This window comes from Littorina saxatilis, unplaced genomic scaffold (assembly GCF_037325665.1).
Source record: "Littorina saxatilis isolate snail1 unplaced genomic scaffold, US_GU_Lsax_2.0 scaffold_770, whole genome shotgun sequence".
NCBI lineage: Eukaryota > Metazoa > Mollusca > Gastropoda > Littorinimorpha > Littorinidae > Littorina > Littorina saxatilis.
This window is the reverse complement of record NW_027127060.1, coordinates 23,844-37,339: the sequence shown is the minus strand read 5'-3', so window position 1 is coordinate 37,339 and position 13,496 is coordinate 23,844. Positions and strand designations below refer to the sequence as shown.

Here is a 13,496-nt window from a genome sequence, read left to right as displayed (position 1 = left end):
GTGTGTCCCGTGCGCTAGGCTTATAGTTAATGTCACAGTCACTTTGTTGTTCAGATTTGTTTAATGAAATGAATGACGCGGGCTGGGTACTGAGTGTTGGCATGTATCCAATAATTTATTTATTTATTTACGACTGTTTTTCCGTCTAGAATGCATGTGCTTGTAGTTGGTATGAGTGAGTGCGTCGCGTTCTCGCTGTGCGTCTGTCTGCGAGTGTATGAGTGCGAGTGTCTTGGTCCTTGTCGATTTGTGTTTCGTATAATGTTCACTATGTATTTTATATTTTGTAAGCGCCTAGGGCTAAATTTAGATTAGGCGCACAAATGTTCATAATAATAATAATAATAATAATAATGTATCCAACTAGAGCAGGGCAGGGTTTCCGTGAACACTGGGAATTTGTTTTAATGAATTTATGTCGCAAGAAATTACTTCATCAACAAATTCCAAATCAACACAGCGGGCTGGGTATTGAGTGTTGGTATGTATCTAAGTAGACGGGAGCTTTTACCCATGTGCAAGCCTCGACACAGGCTGTGAGATGGCTGACATAAGAAGGTAGGTGTGTCATTCACCAGAGCTGTGTACCATTTTGTGACAAGCAATTCCAGTCCTAAAATAATACGATAAAACGAGAATTTATAACGCGCACATATCTCACCACAAGGCGACTCAAGGCGCACCCATACACACTCTTTCGCATTAACAACTCAAGCACACTCATATATACTTACGCATAAATTACATGAAGATGACAAGGCAATTTTACATTTAGTCAAGTTTTGACTAAATGTTTTAACGTAGAGGGGGGAATCGAGACGAGGGTCGTGGTGTATGTGCGTGTGTGTGTCTGTCTGTGTGTGTGTGTGTGTAGAGCGATTCAGACTAAACTACTGGACCGATCTTTATGAAATTTGACATGAGAGTTCCTGGGTATGAAATCCCCGAAAGTTTTTTTTCATTTTTTTGATAAATGTCTTTGATGACGTCATATCCGGCTTTTCGTGAAAGTTGAGGCGGCACTGTCACGCCCTCATTTTTCAACCAAATTGGTTGAAATTTTGGTCAAGTAATCTTCGACGAAGCCCGGACTTTGGTATTGCATTTCAGCTTGGTGGCTTAAAAATTAATTAATGACTTTGGTCATTAAAAATCTGAAAATTGTAAAAAAAATAAAATGATTATAAAACGATCCAAATTTACGTTCATCTTATTCTCCATTATTTTCTGATTCCAAAAACATATAAATATGTTATATTTGGATTAAAAACAAGCTCTGAAAATTAAATATATAAAAATTATTATCAAAATTAAATTGTCGAAATCAATTTAAAAACACTTTCATCTTATTCCTTGTCGGTTCCTGATTCCAAAAACATATAGATATGATATGTTTGGATTAAAAACACGCTCAGAAAGTTAAAACAAAGAGAGGTACAGAAAAGCGTGCTATCCTTCTTAGCGCAACTACTACCCCGCTCTTCTTGTCAATTTCACTGCCTTTGCCATGAGCGGTGGACTGACGATGCTACGAGTATACGGTCTTGCTGAAAAATGGCATTGCGTTCAGTTTCATTCTGTGAGTTCGACAGCTACTTGACTAAATGTTGTATTTTCGCCTTACGCGACTTGTTTTATTTTAATATTGTTAGTATTCAAATCCATGTCACACACTTTGGTTTCCATGTTACAAAGGCAATGTACTGTGAAACCCTTGTAATTTACTGAACGTAGACAAACAAAATGTGCAAGTATTTCTAATTCTTTCTCGTCATGCCAAGGATATATATGGAACCAGTATTAATGAATGAAATCAATGCGTATGGTTAAAATGTCCCAGTTAAAGTAAAAAGATATCACCTTCATAACATGGTTTCCACTGGTACAAAGCTCCAGAGAATAACCCAGGTACAATCTGTGCAGCATTATTAGCAGCGCAATTATAACTAGCCTTCTCAACCTAGTTTACATTCCACTGGAGCAGCACAACGAATTGTGCAACTTTTATCCGGATTTATGGCTACAGAGACATAGATAGAATGTATGTATGTCTCTGATGGCTATTAGCACGTGCTGCGTCTCCACTTCGCTATGGGGCGTGAAAACGAGTGGCTCCACTAGGGTGTCATGAAGTCAAACAAACGCAGATTCAATTCCATTAAACCACTGGGACATATACCACAAGAATGTCTTGATATCTGAAGTCGTCGTCGTCGTCGTCGTCGTTGTTGTTGTTGTTGTTGTTGTTGTTGTTGTTGTTGTTGTTGTTGTTGTTGTTGTTGTTGTTGTGTTTGTTGTTGTTAGATACATCTTCCTTTGTGGTGAGTTGTTATAGACAAATACTTGTTCACCTCATGAGGTCAACAACATATGCATACCTTGATTCATATACAAAAAGCACTTCACCACATACCATGTTGAGATTTTTTGAACGGTTCATTGGCAATGTGACTATGCAATGCACAAAAACACTTCACCACATGCTATGTTGAGATGTTTGAACGGTCCATTGGCAATGTGACTATATATGCAAGAGTCTCAATTCAAACATGAACAGGGTGACCCAAAAAAAGGAGTACCCAAACAAAACGTCATAAATTGAACAAAAACAAAGCAATCTTCATAAAATTTATTTACACACACAAGTAGCCTTTGCATAATTTGCACAAACAATTTTAGCGTTCTAGCTTCTCTTTCAGGAAAGTTATGCTCATTCTACAGAACATGCTCCAAATGGCCTCCGCGCCGCTGCAGGCAAACTTGAACTCGCCGCGCAGTCATCAATCACCCGCACACACTCCTATTGCGAGATTCCGCGAATGGTTGTTGTGATGGCTCTCTTGAGTTCTGTGATTGTCTGTGGGTTGTTCCTGTAGACGTTGTCTTTCAGGAACCCCCAAAGATAGAAATCTGGGGGATTTAAATCCGGGGGAGGCCATTTGGAGCATGTTCTGTAGAATGAGCATAGCTTTCCTGAAAGACAAGCTAGAACGCTCAAAATTTCTGTGCAAATCATGCAGAGGCTACTTGTGTGTGTAAATAAATTTTATGAAGATTGCTTTATTTTTGTTCAATTTATGACGTTTTGTTTGGGTACTCTTTTTGGGGGGTCACCCTGTACATAAACACTTCACCACACTTCTATGTTGAGATGTTTGAACGGTTCATTGGCAAAATGACCTAGTATGCAATAGTCTCAAGCATGTACATAAACACTTCACCACACTACTATGTTGAGATGTTTGAACGGTTCATTGGCAATATGACTATGCAAGTGTCTCAAGCAAAATGGTGCCAGTTTAGTGCCGTTCTTACCTCGAATCCGAAGAAGAATGCCCACCAGTTCATATTATAACAATTAAGAACGTAATCCTGTGTTTTTTTAACAAGGAAAAGTGAAACACTGAAGACGTATGTTCGGCTTGGTTTACAATGTTAATTTGTTTACAATCTGTGAGGATGTTTCAGCAGTTTATATTCACAAGGTCACGTGAGCAATCGGCTGCAGCTGGGACATGCGAGTTATGTGATTGACAGCCCAGTTCAGAACGGAAAAGTTAATCGGTCCTTCAGTTGACACTCCCGATCAGAACGGAATTGAAAGTATAGTTCAACACGGAGAATTCCTTCAGTCCTTTGCCGGACAACCCAGTTCAGAAAAAAGTCTTCTTCAGTCCTATTCTTAAGAGTATAGTTCAGAAAGGAAAAGGTCTTTAGTCATTTAATTGAGAGTATAGATCAGAACGGAAAAGTCCTTCAGTACTTAGATTGACAGTCCCGTTCAGAACGGGACAAGTCCTTCACACTTCCAGAGGCTTGAGTGACGATCTTCTGACGGGCGATCCGAGCTGAGTGACGTCATAGTTGAGACTAGTGGCCTCCCAAATGGCGTCGACAGAGAGGCTGGGGTTGGATACAGATGTGATATCCACCGGCTGAGATAGGTCACTAAAAGAAGGTAAGAAAAAGGAGTTTACATTCAGAGACTGCACAATAAAGACATGCAAGCAAGTATCCTACAACACCGCAGTCCCTTAACAATAAGGTTTGTTACGGAAACAGCTACAAAGAAAACTAACACTACCTCGTGTGACTGGCTTCCATTCAGAGTCATTGAAAGATACGAGTTCCCTAATAATTATGTCTTGTAATATAAAGAAAAGTCGAATTTATATCTTCTTTCACAAAGCAAATGCTTTATGACTAAGAGAAAGACAACGTATTGGAAACTGATAAAATGAAACTCACTGCCTTCCCAACAGATTTCACCTTCCTTCCCTCAATTAAAGTATTTGGGAGAAGGCTCTAGTGAATGATTCCTTTTGTCAATTAAACGCTCCGTACAATTCTTGTTATTTCAATCGAAAGTATTAACATAAAATAAAGTAGTTGGAATAAACGCAGATGAAGACGACTCACTCATGATGCCTGGTGTAGTTGTGATGACGACGCAGAATGCTGTTGGCGGGGCGAGTGGATCGCACGCGACAGTAACACGTGACCAGGACCACGATCACCACCACCACTGCGCATGACAGAGTGCCGCTGACGACGTACATGTTGCGCACGTGGAATGCGCGTTCCTCTGCCCCGCCCTCGCGAAGACCCCGGATGTCGATCATAGGCCCGAACATGTCCACTGGAATCGGATAATGATAATATCATTATGGCTGCTATTATTCATGTACTTTGAAACTTGTTTATCAGTGGGCATTATATTAACTTAATTATCTATTTGTGAGCATTCTAGAAGCTTGTATATAAGAGAGCATAAAAGAATCCTGTTATTCAGTGAGCATTATAGAAACTTGTTTATCAGTGATCATTATAGAAACCTGTTTATCAGTGATCATTATAGAAACCTGTTTATCAATGAGCATTACAGAAACTTGTTTATCATTGAGCATTATAGAAACTTGTTTATCATTGAGCAACATGTTTTTCATTGAGCATTATAGAAACGTGTTTATCATTGAGCATTATAGAAACGTGTTTATCAGTGAGCATTATAGAAACCTGTTTATCATTGAGCAACTTGTTTTTCATTGAGCATTATAGAAACGTGTTTATCATTGAGCATTAATGAAACCTGTTTAGCAGTGAGCATTATAGAAACGTGTTTATCATTGAGCATTAAAGAAACTTATTTATCAGTGAGCATTAAAAACGTGTTTTATCAGTGAACATAATTATTTGCAATGACTCGCTTTGTTACTGGACACGAAATAAGTACAATAAGTCAGCCTTTTAAGACCAACGCCGCCTCGTTAACACAGTTGACCTCATCGTCTCAGATCTGGCTTTCACATTGAATAAGATCACACCTTCACTTGGCAACAAACCCAAAATGAATAGCCTCTGGGTGCTCTCTGTGCGCACGTTTGATAACAGAATGTAGTCTGTGAAAGGCACAGGAGCCTTTGTTGAAAAATAACTCATAAACAGATTTCTAACTGACCACAACAATCAGCCAGGTTGTTGATTGTTGGTATGTGACCAAGTGGTCTTATCCCATGTCAATATTTAAAGCCTGGTCAGATCTGAGACGGAGTGGGCCTTTAAAGGTCCTTGTCTACATTTTTATACCCAAATCGCCATTTGACCATTAAAATGCAGAGTCTATTATCTACACATATCAACAATACACCCCCTTTCGATCAGGAAAGACGAAGCCAGTGTAGCCGTTTGAAAATTCCTTGTAGTATTCCAGCGTATTACTCATAGTAGGATATCCTTATTTGGAAAATGCCAAGCGCAAAACTCTCTCAAATCCCGTGCATTTTGTGCGTTAAAAAAAAGCGTGGACAGCGCTCCAGTGTCAAACTGTTGCTGCACTTGTTTGGACGTGGCTATAAGCATAGTGACATGAATTTGATTGGTCAGCATTTTTAGGCAAAGCACATGTTCTCAGCAAACAGAAAACAAAATATTGGAAGAGTGAGTCACGCTACCCAAAAATAAAATCTTTTTTTACATATATTTTTTTTCAATAACTTTTTCCCCATGGTTCATTCATCATCTGACATAACCTTTTAGCGAAATCTAACCATAAGATTATTGAAAAAAAAGCAAAAATGTAGCCGACCACCTTTAATGACTGACTTGTTGTCCTTTTTTGTGTGTGTGTAGTATGACGACTTACGTGGGTACTGGCAGTTGGGTCCGGCGTGCATGTCCAGACAGAGACACAGGTAGTTGGCCACCTTGTCCACACACGTACCCCCGTTCAGACACGGCTTCCGGGCACACTCGTCTATGTCCACCTCGCAGTGAGTGCCTGCAACATAGACACGCAGCGGTCATTTTTGTGCAAAAACCTAGGATTTCTCTCTGGAAAAACAACACTATGTATAACAAATAATAATACATGGAATGATAATTATGTATTTTTCTTGTCCGTGTTCCTTTGTCATTTTAATTTGTTCTTCCTTTTATTTTTTTATTTTTACTGTTTCAATGAATTCGTTGAACTAATGCTTATCAGATTTGAATGATAGCATGAGATGCCGAATCCGAACCCTGAGGTCTTTAAAATGCAAAAACAGAAGAAGAAAAAATGCAACAAGTTATAACTATGAACAACAATAAACAACAAAATCAAAACCGCTTAAAACGGAACAAACTCTTCATGTTAGTTACGCATCTGCCTAGTTTTTATTATGACGGGAAGTATAGCTATAACTGTTATTACGAACTCACACGCAGATACGAACAATTATTCAATATTTTTCGAACATTCCCTTGCGCACAAACGAGCACACTCATGCACACAGAAAGACAGACACGCACGCTCGCATATCGCACCCATTTATGAACGCAGGCACGTATGCAGGCACAGACAAACTCATTTATTTTATTTTTTTAATTTAAATCTTGTAACGTGTTTTGAGGCTTGCGGGATTACAACGGTAATTGATTAAACTTACCTGCAAAGCCACGGGGGCAAAGGCAGGTATAACTCAAGGCGTGCTCCAAACACCTGGCTCCGTTTCGACACGGTCTGAGTGTTGCACAGGTGTGTACCTAAAACAACAGTGCCAGCATGTTCTCATGATGACACAGGCCACATTGTTTGCAAGTTCGCACAAACACATGTACGCTTTCACTCACAGACAGACAGACAGACAGGCAAAAAGGCACGCACGCACGCACGCACGCGCGCACTCACACACGCACACTCACACACGCACACTCACACAAACACACACACACACACACACACACACACACACACACACACACACACACACACACACACACACACACACACACACATATGAATGCATTACTATCACCATTAAATTCAATACTGTTTACAGTAAAACAATGATGGACAAGAACACCTTTGTACTTCACTTTCGTTTTATTGACATATTGACATTTCGAAGCAAAATGAACAAAACCTCAAAGGCTGATCTCCTACGAACAGCAATTTCATTTGCTTATTTTTATTTTTTATATATTTTTTTTATGGCGAAACGATCAATTGAAGGGGGAAAACTATGCCAGGGGAACTTGCCTTTGTGCTGCAGTTGCGTCCCTTGAAGCCAGGGTGGCAGTGACACGTAAAATTGTCCTGCAGGTTTCGACAGAAACCATGATTGTGACACGGTGTGGAAGCACACTCGTCATAGTCCAGTTCGCAACGGTTACCATGGAAACCTGTCAACAAAGCATGGAATAAATCAATGAAAATAAAGTTTATATCATAGAATTTATATCTAATCTGTCCCTGCGTCTCAGTCAAATGCAATTTGCGTGGTGAATAATGTGATAAAATCCTGTCATGGGATTATTCAAATAATGCAATGAAAACCTGTCATGAAATGAATTAAATATAAAATTGTGCCTGATGTGTCCTATCGACAACTCGCATTGCCTATACATATAGTGTCAACTTTTCATGGAATAAATCTATCAAGTATGAATCAAATACAAACTAAATTCGACTTGACACACGCCACTTGCCAGGGACTACATTTGGGGCAGCTTTCGCTGGCTCGGTTGTCTTCCATTGTACTTTCTGTCAGCAGTCACTTTCAGGTCACTAGAAGCTGACAAATGGTTTGACAGTTCCCCACCAAACTCTCTGAGTACAAAACTTATTTTGGAGACACGATTTTTAAAAATATTGTTTTGTTTGCTCAGGGTTTACACTTTAGGGGGAGACTAATTGTAAATCCTCAATTTCAAAACTGCTGCAGAAAAAACAAAAAAATCCGTAAACAGATAGACGTCCAACGTTAAAAAATTCAGAATAAAAAAGAGCCAGAAAGGTAAGCTATTGGAACGTTTGATTTATGGCAAAATAAAACATCCACAAGTACGTCGACTCAATGGTCTTTAAAGCGGACAGACAAACACCTATGGTACAGATAATAAACTTAGCTTCCACAGCGTTGCTGATGCTCAGTCTCTGGCGAGAATGATCGATAAATGACCCTCCACCACGAAATGAGTCGCATGTCATCTCGCGCGGTTCTGCGCTGGGCTTAATTTAAGACAGGGGAGTGCCTGGTAACAGTGTGAGGGTCCCCTTAGTCACAGGCTTATAACTCAAACAGTTTTTGCTCTTTTCTAAAACGGTTTTCACCACTGGATAGAGCATAAAACACTCTTTAGTAAAATGTAAAAATATGAAAATCATGCAAAGGTGACATGCGACTCATTCCGTAGGTGGAGGGTCACACATAGTCGATTGCTTTATGACTTGTTATGATTACAAGTGCAGGTTCTACAAATTTGGAGGTTTAAATGCCTCTAAATGACGAGCTATGAATTTAACACACTAAAGTTCAACATTACCAATGCTCACCAGGCTTGCAGTAACACTTATAAGAGTTGATCCCATCCACACACAAGCCGTTGACACAGGGGTTGGACGAGCACTCGTTCACGTTCACCTCGCAGTGCGAACCGTTGTATCCTGGGACGCATGCGCACCGGAAGTGGGTATTGTTTCCGTCGCACGTGCCGTTATTGAGACACGTGACCACGTCGCACATGTTGTCCACTCGTTTTTCGCAGTAACGCCCTTGAAAGCCTGTGGAAAGTTCAACAGTCTTGTGAGTTAAAAGTGTACTGACTGAAAATCAGACAGAAAGACAGACAGACAAGCTGGCAGGCAAGCAGGCAGGCATTATGAGTCAATAAAAAGATAGCATTCCATGCACAAGAACAGATCATATTAATAAATTAAGTAGACGTGCAATGCCAATGTACTGCATACCCCTAGCGAAGGACACATCGCCTCTCTCTTTCTCCCTCTGTCTCTGTCTCTCTTCCTCTGTCTCTGTCTCTGTCTCTGTCTATGTCTCTCTCTCTCTCTCTCTCTCTCTCTCTCGCTCTCTTACACCCAGTTTTAAACACAACCTTATGATCTATAATGCTTAGAACTACATAATGCGCTTCATGCACATAAACTTATATGTTCTGCCATTAATGTTTTAATGTAACCTTTTTTTTTCTTTTTTTTCCCCTAGTCATAGTTATAGTAAAATAGTTTAGTCCCTCTTTAGGGCGAGGGCCAGATGCAAAAAAGCATATCTATGCTTATTCTTGTCACCCTCGAAAAATAAAGATTTGTCATTGTCATTGTCATTCTCTCTCTCTCTCTCTCTCTCTCTCTCTCTCTCTCTCTCTCTCTCTCTCTCTCTCTCTCTCTCTCTCTCTCTCTATATATATATATATATATATATATATATCTCCCTCTCTCTCTCTCTCTCTCTCTCTCTCTCTCTCTCTCTGTCGCTGTCTATCTGTCTCTCTCCATCTCTCTCTCTCCCCCTCTCTCTCTCCTCTCTCTCTCTCTCTCAAACACACACACACACACACTAACACACGTAAATACACACCGATGCACACACAAACACACACACACACACACACACACACACATACATGCACCCCCACACACACATACACACACACACAAACACATACCCCTTTCAGAAAGGCAACATAAGCTCAGAGAGAGAGAGAGAGAGAGAGAGAGAGAGAGAGAGAGAGAGAGAGAGAGAGAGAGAGCGAGAGAGAGAGACAGAGACAGAGAGACAGAGAGAGACAGAGAGAGAGAGAGACAGAGAGCGACAGAGAGAGAGAGAGAGAGAGAGAGAGAGAGAGAGAGAGCACTTTAGACAGATATACAAAGAGAAAGAAATAGTGACAAAGTGATAGAGACCACGCGTACGTACACACACACACACACACACACACACACACACACACACACACACACACACACACACACACACACACACATAGTACATTTTGTGTGTGACTGAGTTGCAACCATGAACAGAGGCAGCTGGGCAGGGAAATAAATGTTATAATCTCTCTGATGTCCACGGTTTGAGCCATGTTTGTTTTGTCTATCTTTGGTGAACGTTCCCTCAGTTATAACTTTTAATTACCAATTCAGTGCCCCATATGGCTTTTTGACCAATCAGGACCCTCTAAATGTTATAACGTTTAGGCAGGGACCCTTTTTGTTTATCAAGCTAAAAATGAACAAGACAAAGTAAAAATTTAAATCAGCAATATCAGTGTGATTTATTCTAAAGAATGACACTTCAAATGCTGTCAGATAATACTCTCTTTATCTAAAAAAAAAAATACCGAAAAGCGAGTTTTGTCGGTGGGTGCTTTACGATACAGCGAGGCATCGCCCATCCTCTGAGTGTGCAATGCCGACCCGCTCACTTGAAATCTAATTTATCAAAGTTCGGAAAAATCAAGTGAAATTGGGTCACTCGATTTACGTCAAATGTATCTTGACGCCATTTCCCATCCGTCTGGAGTCGGTTCTAAATCTGTCGCTCTCTGTTCAATAAGAAAAAGCGAAGCAACCGAAACGCATGTTCAACATGGTTTGTTGTGTGTCAAACGCATTTGACCTGTGAATATTCATCACGTCAGGTGTGTTACTCTGATTGGCTGACCCAGGTCACGAGAATTCTTTGACTGACAGGCATAATCAGGTAGGAGCGCTCCAGTTCCCATTGCGGCTGTTCTGTCTAATTCGCGGGGTCGCTTCGAAATTTCTTTTGGTCGAATTAAACGGTAATAAAACCGTTATTTCTAATATGCTGACTGTTAGCAAATGATAACAGACATGTCTTACAAACGATATCAGCATTCGCCTAAAAGGCTCATGCTTGATATCTTTTTTCTCGACATGTCTGTTATCATTTGCTAACAGTCAGCATATCAGAAATAACTCATAATATTCACTAAATTTGCCTCAACCTTTCAAGCGAGCAGAGTGGCCGCGGGGATAAGAGCTACAGTATTCAAACACTGTTAACTCCCAAGTCGTGGGTTCGAATCCCACTCCCACCACAATTTGTGTGTACGTATCATTCTGTCCCGGCTGTGCTGCAAATCCGGTGCCAGGGTGAGAATAGTGGTGCCAGACCGATCTCATTATAGGAGTAGTGGTCCCAGACCGGTGCCAGGGTAAGAATGGTGGTGCCAGACCGGTGCCAGGGTGAAAATGACAGTGCCAGAACTATCTCATGGTAGGAGTGGTGGTGCCATAGTGGTGCCAGACAGATATCATGGAAGGAATGGTGGTGCCAGACAAATAGCAGGGTACGAATGGTGGTGCCAGACAGATGTTCGGATAGGAATGGTGGTGCCAGACAGATGTCAGGTTAGGAACAATGGTGCCAGACAGATACCGTGGAAGGAATGGTGGTGCCAGACAGACAGCAGGGTAGGAATGGTGGTGCCAGAGAGATGTCAGGATAGGAATGGTGGTGCCAGACAGATATAAGAATAGGAATGGTGGTGCCAGACAGACAGCAAGGTAGGAAAAGTGGTGCCAGACAGATAGCAGGAAAGGAATGGTGGTGCCAGACAGATGTCAGGATAGGAATGATGGTGCCAGACAGGTGTCAGGATAGGAATGGTGGTCCCAGACAGATATCAGGATAGGAATGATGGTGCCAGACAGATCTCAGGATATGAATGGTGGTGCCAGACAGATGTCAGGATAGGAATTGTGGTGCCAGACTAATACCAGGGAAGGAATGGTGGTGCCAGACAAATAGCAGGGAAGGAATGGTGGTGCCAGACAAATAGCAGGGAAGGAATGGTGGTGCCAGACAGATGTTAGAATAGGAATGGTGGTGCCAGACATATCGCCGGATAGGAATGGTGGTGCCAGACAGATGTCAGGATAGGAATGGTGGTGCCAGACAGATAGCAGGGAAGGAATGGTGGTGCCAGACAGATCGCAGGGAAGGAATGGTGGGGCCAAACAGACAGCAGGATAGGAATGGTGGTGCCAGACAAATAGCAGGATAGGATTGGTGGTGCCAGACAGGGAAGGATTGGTGGTGCCAGACAGATAGCAGGGAAAGAATGGTGGTGCCAGACAGATAGCAGGGAAGGATTGGTGGTGCCAGACAGATAGCATGGAAGGATTGGTGGTGCCAGACAGATAGCAGGGAAGGATTGGTGGTGCCAGACAGATAGCATGGAAGGAATTATGGTGCCAGACAGATAGCAGTATAAGAATGATGGTGCCAGACATATGGCAGGATATGAATGGTGGTGCCAGACAGAAAGCAGGGTAGGAATGATGGTGCCAGACAGATATCAGGGTAGGAATGATGATGCCAGACACATAGCAAGATAGGAATGGTGGTGCCAGACAGTTGACAGGATAGGAATGGTGGTGCCAGACAGATAGCAGGATAGATATGGTGGTGCCAGACAGATAGCAGGATAGGAATGGTGGTGCCAGACAGATAGCAGGATAGGAATGGTTGTGCCAGACAGATGTCATGGAAGGAATGGTGGTGCCAGACAGATAGCAGGGAAGGAATGGTGATGCCAGACAGATATCAGGATAGGAATTGTGGTGCCAGACAGATATCAGGATAGGAATTGTGGTGCCAGACAGACAGCAGGGAAGGAATGGATGGTGCCAGACAGATAGCAGGGAAGGAATGGATGGTGCCAGACAGATCGCCGGATAGGAATGGTGGTGCCAGACAAATAGCAGGATAGGAATGGTGGTGCCAGACAGATAGCAGGGAAGGATTGGTGGTGCCAGACAGATAGCAGGGAAGGAATGGTGGTGCCAGACAGATAGCAGGATAGGAATGGAGGTGCCAGACAGATAGCATTGAAGGAATGGTGGTGTCAGACAGACAGCAGGATAGGAATGGTGGTGCCAGACAGATAGCAGGGAAGGATTGGTGGTGCCAGACAGATAGCATTGAAGGAATGGTGGTGCCAGACAGACAGCAGGATAGGAATGGTGGTGCCAGACAGATAGCAGGGAAGGATTGGTGGTGCCAGACAGATAGCAGGGAAGGATTGGTGGTGCCAGACAGATAGCATGGAAGGAATGGTGGTGTCAGACAAACAGCAGGATAGGAATGGTGGTGCCAGACAGATAGCAGGGAAGGAATGGTGGTGCCAGACAGATAGCATGGAAGGATTGGTGGTGCCAGACAGATAGCATGGAAGGAATGGTGGTGTCA

At 42.0% G+C, this 13,496-nt stretch overlaps 1 protein-coding gene across 1 annotated transcript; it reads right to left on the bottom strand.

Moving 5' to 3' along the window:
* Positions 1–2,695: 2,695 nt before the first annotated feature.
* LOC138955533 (delta and Notch-like epidermal growth factor-related receptor) lies at positions 2,696–7,298 on the bottom strand. Its single transcript, XM_070327119.1, has 5 exons — positions 7,290–7,298; positions 6,927–7,023; positions 6,143–6,277; positions 4,420–4,639; positions 2,696–3,948 (listed from the first exon to the last, which is right to left on the bottom strand). The coding sequence occupies exons 1-5, from the start codon at positions 7,296–7,298 to the stop codon at positions 3,801–3,803; spliced, it is 609 nt and encodes a 202-aa protein (XP_070183220.1). The 3' UTR covers positions 2,696–3,800.
* Positions 7,299–13,496: the final 6,198 nt, after the last annotated feature.